General features: G+C 37.0%; 1 protein-coding gene across 1 annotated transcript; it reads right to left on the bottom strand.

Moving 5' to 3' along the window:
• Positions 1-1,733: 1,733 nt before the first annotated feature.
• Positions 1,734-3,428, bottom strand: LOC109010911 (probable aspartic proteinase GIP1). The gene has a single exon (XM_018991872.2). It carries the CDS (start codon positions 3,190-3,192, stop codon positions 1,873-1,875), a length of 1,320 nt encoding a protein of 439 aa, XP_018847417.2. The 5' UTR covers positions 3,193-3,428; the 3' UTR covers positions 1,734-1,872.
• Positions 3,429-7,823: the final 4,395 nt, after the last annotated feature.

The following is a 7,823-nucleotide window of genomic DNA, read 5'->3' as shown; positions in this document are numbered from 1 at the left end:
CACTACGAGTTCAAGATCCTTTTCATAGATTATTGCTGCATGGTATCTGTGAGGTACATTTCCAAACACTATCATTTTGGATTTGGACTATTTTTGTAACATCCTAGTATTTGTAGGACAAGCTGGCAGCCAATCAAGAGAAATAGAAGTAATTTATAATGTCTTATGTTAGGGCTAACTTGGTACTCTTTTTTCTTAGGACTAATTTGTTTGGAAGAAAATCTATAATCTAGTAAATAATATTAGATGACATTATATTTATAAATTAAAAAAAAAGCGTAAATGATTCTAATCAAAGTTTTGAAAATCGTTCCGTTTCGACAGGAACGATTGGAATTTTCCGTTCCAGAACGGTGTGGCTATATATTTCGTACTGGGTTTAATTTTGGTAGTTTTAGCTCGTTTCAGTCCATTTAGACTGGATTGACTATTTCGGTCCGAAATTGAACATACAATGGTTTTTTTGTAATTATGTTGAATCCCATGGCATATCCATAATTTAGCTAATTTTTCTTATTTTCCCTATTTCTTTTCTGATTTATCCCTCTTCACGTACGAATTCATCTCAGGCTCTCAGTCTCAGAAAGTGAAAAACCCTTCACCGATCTCCACACTTCGACGACGCCACCTCCACAACGTTGCAGCTCCATCGTGTCACCAGTTACACCGTCGTGAATCATGAGTCTTGGTCTGTAGCGACGACGTCATCCCGTCATGAATCTTGGATTCATGAGTCTCGGCCTCTACAACGTCACAACTCTTATTGCTGCGTCATCTATGTGACGACGCCATTCCACCGCCACAACTTGTGTCTTGGCTGCCTCTGCCAATCTGCCGTTCCTCTGTTGTAACTTGTAGATCCCCTTTAATGTCACTCCAGGTATTAGATTATTAGTTGTAGATCTACACCCTTTTTGTTCTGTGTATTGAGAATTTGAGATTAATGTGCATATATATAAGAGATCTGCTTTTGACTAAATCATAAGACTGGAATTTCTCCCACAATTATATATAATATTTTTATAAAATATTCTCTGAAATTGCAATATATATAATTTTACAATATATGTTGATACATTCTCAATCAGACATGACCTTTGTAGATTTTACAATATATGGAAATAATGGGAACTAATTGGGCATGCACGTTGCAGACTTCTAAATGTTTGAAGATTTTTTGGTTTGAGCATTTCTTCTTTTATATATGTGTGTGTGAGTGTGAGATTAAGCCCTGGCTTTCGATTGGTTCAATATATTTTATTAGTAAAGGGCAAGAAAATTTAGAAAAGTGATTCAAAATGTTTGGGATGTGCATCCATGGTAAATGAGACTCTTGCTGCATGCTCTCCAAGCCATTGTGGGAGCTTGGCTATCTTGGCTACTTTAGACTTAAATGATTAGATCATCTCATATTCCAACGAATTTCCTTTTTTAAGTAAACTTGCTATTGATGGTTCTTGACTTGATCCATTTTTTTTTTTTTTATCATTATGTAGGAGTATATAAATGTGTGTTTAAGACTTGTATTGACTATTGAGAAATATTATTAAGTTTATCAGATAAGTACAATTTTTAGATTTGTATTAGTTTTATTTTGGAATAGTTATTATATATAATTTATTTATCTTAAAACGGTATACCGAAACGTATAAGTATTAAAATATTTTGTTTCAATACTTCAACCGGAAGGATGACGGGAACGAAATTCAAAACTTTGATTCTAATGCCTGCCATGACTGATTATATGCTTGATCTGGGGAACATCATCAACCTCCCATAGAATAATATCTCAATATAATGAAAAGTATAACTGGTTTAATTTCTTCATGTCTCATTTCCATTAGCCAACAAACAAGTCAATTCCTCCACACATTATTCGAGAATTTTATTTGAAGTAAAATTGAAGTTGGCACAGGAAGTCCCTTGGACCAAAATTGAGGAGCTAAATCCCAATCTCTTGGATTGAAGATCAAACTGAAGAAGATTATCCTCCATCTGATGCCCACCAATCACTATCGATGTCCTCGCATTGGCTCCCCCGTCCACAAATCCCAAACACCACACCTCCCCTTCCTCCCCTCCCATCCTCACCATTGAATTCGATCCGAAAACCCTCCAGAACACGTCGTCGTTTTGCATCACCATATCAACTGTCGGCACGCCCGGTCCCACGCGCGTACTTATCACGTCGTTCACCGTGTAGCACACATCGAATGGCTTCACTCCACTTGTTACAGCGGTGAGGTTCAGTGCAGAGGCTTCGCTCACGAACAGCGCCGTAAATGCTTTGTATATAGATGTCTCCAATAGCGTGTACGGGTGGACGGTGCTGATCTTGGTTCCTCCGGTACCGTTCTCATCGACGGTCAGGAGCGAGGCGTTGAGCTGAACCGGCTTCCCATTGACTTTAATAGCCGTCAAACCTACGAAATACTCATCCGACGGTTTGTGGTCGTAAGTTATCACGGTGCTTCCGATCGGGTTTAAGATTAGCGGAGTGTAAATAAGCGATTTCGAGAGGTCGGTTGTGGAATTCAGATAGTATGGCCCACTGGTACCCAGAAAGACCACGCCCGGATCCGAGCTCGAACCCGACAAGCACAGCGCGAAATAGCGAGGGGAAGAGAAAGCGCTGCTAACCTGCACTGGGAGCGAGTAGTCGGACCCGCCGAGAGCGGCCAAGCCGGTGACCCCATTGGCGAGGCCTTGGAGAAGGAAGGTTGTGGAGCAGGAGAAAATGTACTCCGGGATGAGACCTAGTGGGCCCTGAGTCGACCCGTCGGTGGTGGGCAAGGCGAGCGTGTCAACGATGGCATTGGCGATGGTGGCCTTACGCGTGATGGGGTTCTCCGGGAAGAGAGCGCAGGTGTCGTTGCCGCAGGCGGGGCCGGGCGAGTCGTAGCAGTTGGAGCAGGCGAGGGAGGAGAGGGAAGCGCAGAGAGAGGCATTGCAGGGGATGTGGTGGTAAGCAGTAGAGCTGTAGTTTTGGTAGCAGTCGAGCCAGGAGAAGGAGGCGCCGAGGTCGAGGAGTAATTTCGTGGGTTGGAGAGGGTTTTTGAGGTAAATTTGGACGGTGTATTGGCGTGTAGAAAGATCTTTGAAAATGGGTGCTAGGAGGGCTGTTTCTGATTGGAGAGACAAAGGCAGAGAGGAAACAAACCAGAGAAAGAAGACAAGGAATGGAAGAAACATTGTTGGGTTTTTGGATTCGAAGTGGCAGAGATAGACAGAGGTTAGAGAAGAAGAAATGTGAGGTTTTAACAGTGCTTCGAGATTCGGAATGACGTTGGATATGCTGTCCGGAATCTGGATCCCTTCAAAGCAAAAGGTTTAAACGGCACAAATCAGAAAAAAAGCAAAAACGCACGATAGAGATGGAAAGAGTTTCCGGGTGGGGTTCGTAACTTAGTACGGATCTGAACTGAATTAAATTTTATTAACTAACGACCCATCTCATCTTCCTTACGCCGCTCATATTTTTATTTTTATTTTTTATTTTTTACTAAACTAAAAAAATTCTTTTATATCTCCCCGCCCGAATTTTTTTGGAAAATACTGGATCTCCCGTTGAGATTCAGTGTTTTTTTTCTTTAATTATTTTTTATATAATTGTTTTTAATAATTTTAAATATTTTAAAAAAATAAAAAAAATCATAATATTATTAAAAAATATTTTTTTATCATGAAGTAAAATAAAAAATTATAAAAAAATATTTTTTTTAATGATTTTTTATTTACTTTCTGACTAAGGAAGTGTTTTTTAATGATATTCTAAATTTATTTTATTTTTTTAAAATATTTAAAAATATTAAAAAATCTATTTAAAAAATAACTTAAAAAAACACATGTAAAATACACTATACCCCCAGCGGGAGCTCCCAGCGGGGGCTGTAGCACTACTTAATTTTTTTTCTGCAATCCGCTCCGTCCATGTGGGGCCCAGAATACTCCATCCGTTTACTTTCCACTGAGCCTTTGACACAGTTCAATTATCTAGACTTAAAATAACATAAAAATACATTTAAACTTATTTTTAGGCTATTTTAGACTCAAAATTTAACTATAAAAATAAATATATTTAAAAACTAAAAACAATAAATAAATTAAATAAATAGAAACTATTAATTATATACTAAGTTTCAACTAATATTATTGAGTATTAACTAATAATCATCACTAAGATACTAAGCTATTACAATTATATAAATTAAGAGAACAAATAAACTATTACAATATTACAAACTCATCTAAAAATAGTAAATATTATAAATTATACTATTAACTATTTTAGCAACATTATAATTAATTATAAATTAACAAAATCATAACATTTCAAATTTGATTAATTTGGAGTGGCAATGAGTTCACTGAGTTGTGTCGATTGCTGTGAGATTGTGAGAATCGAGATCATAAAACCTGCAATATTAATAAGTTAAAAATAAAAGAAATTATAATTATAAAGTTATAAACATGGAACAAAAATTTAAAATACAAAATATTAAAAGTACTAATCAATATGAGATTGGGTCATTGGGATGAAGATGGGCATAGATCATTGAGTTCTTAGGATTAGGATTGGGCATATGTATTCGGAATATGTATATTGAGGATATAAAAGCTAAAAAACATACAAACAAAATAATTAGATACTAAAATATTATATAAAATTATAAATGCAAAAAAAAAATTAAGGGACAAATTGTGCAAACTACGGCAAATTGGCAATGGTGGGTCCAATATACATAAAATCATACCGCAGCGGAGATAGCCGTAAACGTCATCTCATGTATCACTATACACAATTAAATTTGAAATTAATACCGATTAAATGAAAATGAATAAATTAAAATAAGAAAATGAAATTCAAGTCCCACGATTATCAGATCCAAGCTGATCACCACTCTCCTCATAGTCAAGAACATTCAGAACATGAATTGGAGTCCCCGTGATCCAATTCTACGTGCAAATCAAAGCATCCACAGTAGTATGAGCTAATGAATTTTGGAATGAATCCAATACGTGCCCTCTAGTGCTAAAAGCTAACTCTGAGGCTACAGTGCTAATAGGGATAGCCAAAATACGACGAGCTATCTCTCTAAGGACGGGATACTTCACGACATTCACCTTCCGCCAACATAATATATCAAAGTCTCGTACAAATGGTTGAAGCTCTACTGTCAAGTCTCTGTAGAACTCTAGACTAAGGGATTATACTCCAACCTCTCACCCCAGTACAATCTACGTCTTTTCTCAACCCTGGCTTCTGGAACTGGTGGGGCGGGGGGTGGGGGGGGGATAAGTGTAGCTGCCACAATATTATCCCGCAAAATGGTAAACTCATCAAATAATCTACTATAAATTTTCCTAACCCTTACTGCGATATGCTCCGTCCATGCTTGCCCGTACGCAATCTTAATCCATGTACCAATGATATCCACCTTAAACCTATGGTCAACAACAACAGTTACATATAACAAAATATTAGCTCTAGTGAAATCTCTCCAATACTTTTCATACTTCGTCCTCATAATCAATGTCATCTCCCACAAGCTAATGTGACCACCTGCAACCATTTAATCTAATTTTTCTTTTACCTTACATATTTGCTAACAGAAGTGATGGGATGTAGGGTACGAAGTTCCAGATAGCGTCATAGTAACCTCGTAGAAAAGTCTAAAAAAATCTACGAAAATAAATACAACTTCCCAATCATCATCCGTAGGCTTCCCCAATCCCTTATGATCATCAAAATATTTTACATGGATGTCTTCATCGCCCAATAATGCAAATGAAAACTTATATTCTTGGGCCGCCTTTAATATAAAAAATGTTGAGTTTCATCGTATAGGCATATTAGTACAAAGGCTCTTCTTGGATGTTAGGTCAGCTGACCTCGCAGCAACCTTGAATTTCTCCAATCTAGAAGGAGAATATCTCACCCATCTTACAACAGTACTAACCCAAGCAGTCGAGTCATGAAGATCTCTCAAACCATTAGTGACAATAAAATTCAGAATATATGTCGCACATTTAACATGCAAACACTCACCACCCATGATTGTCTTATTTATCTCTCTAAGATTGGTCTTAAGATGTCTCAATGCGATATCATTATACGAGGAATTATCAACTGTGATTGTAACAACTCGTTTCAACCCTCCACTTATTTATTGCGGCCTCCTTGTCTCACACTTGTGATCGTTGATTTAACAAAATTTTATAATTTTCTTGTGCAATGTCCAATCACAATCAACAAAATACACAATCAAAGACATATAATTATAATTTTGGACTGATGTCCAAGTATCCGTGGTGAGGCAAACAAATTGACCCGCCAATTAACCCATCAACTTCTCTTTTTCAGACCAATAATTTTTTTTTACATCATTTGCCACCGTGTGGCGAGAAGGAAGATTAAACATTGGTTCTAAGTAGTGAGAATATGCTTGGAACCATTTCTCATCAACAACTTGAAAAGGTAGCTCGTCCATAATGACTATACGAGCTAGGTGTCTCCTACACTCATCGGGATCATATTTAGTATACCCCCTCAATGTTGCATTCCCACTACTCCCATCTGCTTTTTTTTAAGTCCAATCTTTAGTCTAAATTGGCTCTTTTCTTGTAATGATCTTAATATTGAATTTTTTTTTACATTGTTCTTCTAAGTGCACCTTTAACTGTGAGGTACCATGTTTCCTATAGTGGCATGCATAAATTTTACCACAGTGGTTACACTTTACTTGGAGGTTATTGGGATCATCACCCTTCAGTTTGGTGATGTGAGACTAAATTATAGAAGCGGGTTTCTTGGTAGGCTTGAGGGCGGGGCAGAGATAGAGGTAGGGGTATCCTGGGTAGGGGAACTGGCACTAGAATTTGCCAGATATTCCATGAACTCAACAATGATAAGAAATTTGAAATTATAGTAAACATGCCAAATAATGAACATCTAACCAAGTCCATGCATTACAATTGAACAATCACAAACATGCATTACAAACATTCACAAACATGCATTACAAACTTTCACAAACACGCATTGCAAATGAACATTCACAAACATGTTAAAATTGTATTCACTTCCCATGTTAAAATTTAATTTTAAATAAGGATTGATTATAAAATAAATATTCTGATGAATTTCATGTGAACATAAGGGGAAAATGAGCATTATAGGTGGGGCCTAGCTCTCTCTCTCTCATTAGATTAATTAAATAAATCTCAAAGGTGTATTGTCAAGGTGCCTCTACTCCTTTGGAACCTTCAAGTACCAGACTCGGTAATTATCCAAAAACAGAGCCCTACCCTCCTATTAAATTTAATATAGTAATAGCATTATGGTTTGTAAGATAATGTAGATATTACCATCTGGATATTAATACGGTGCCATCAACTCAACTCGTCTTATTAGACTAACTTTTCCAATGCTTAATTATGTTAAGGAAAAAACTCAAGCCGGACGGGTGCCCGTGCCTCCCCAATTTTTACACCCGCCAATGATGCGTTGCCATGTAAAAGATAGAGAAAACTCCATTCTACACCCGCATGCATGATAAAAAAGAAAAAATCATTTCTCTTTTCTCTCACTTCTTCCTCGTTTCTCCTCTCTCAGCGTCGGTTTCCTCTCCCCCTCTTCATTTCTTTCTCTCCCCAACACCCCTGCAACAAGAAGTGAAACATTTTAATAGAATTTATTCTGAGGCATATTGTTAGTAGAAAACTATGAGTAAGATTCAACCAAAAGCAATTAGTGAAATATTGCTTGCAGGATTGCAATAAAAAACTGCAATAATTTTCAACGGAGTTACTTCAAAAGGTCA

Source organism: Juglans regia, chromosome 11, assembly GCF_001411555.2.
Source record: "Juglans regia cultivar Chandler chromosome 11, Walnut 2.0, whole genome shotgun sequence".
Taxonomy (NCBI): domain Eukaryota; kingdom Viridiplantae; phylum Streptophyta; class Magnoliopsida; order Fagales; family Juglandaceae; genus Juglans; species Juglans regia.
This window is presented reverse-complemented; position numbering and strand designations above follow the sequence as displayed.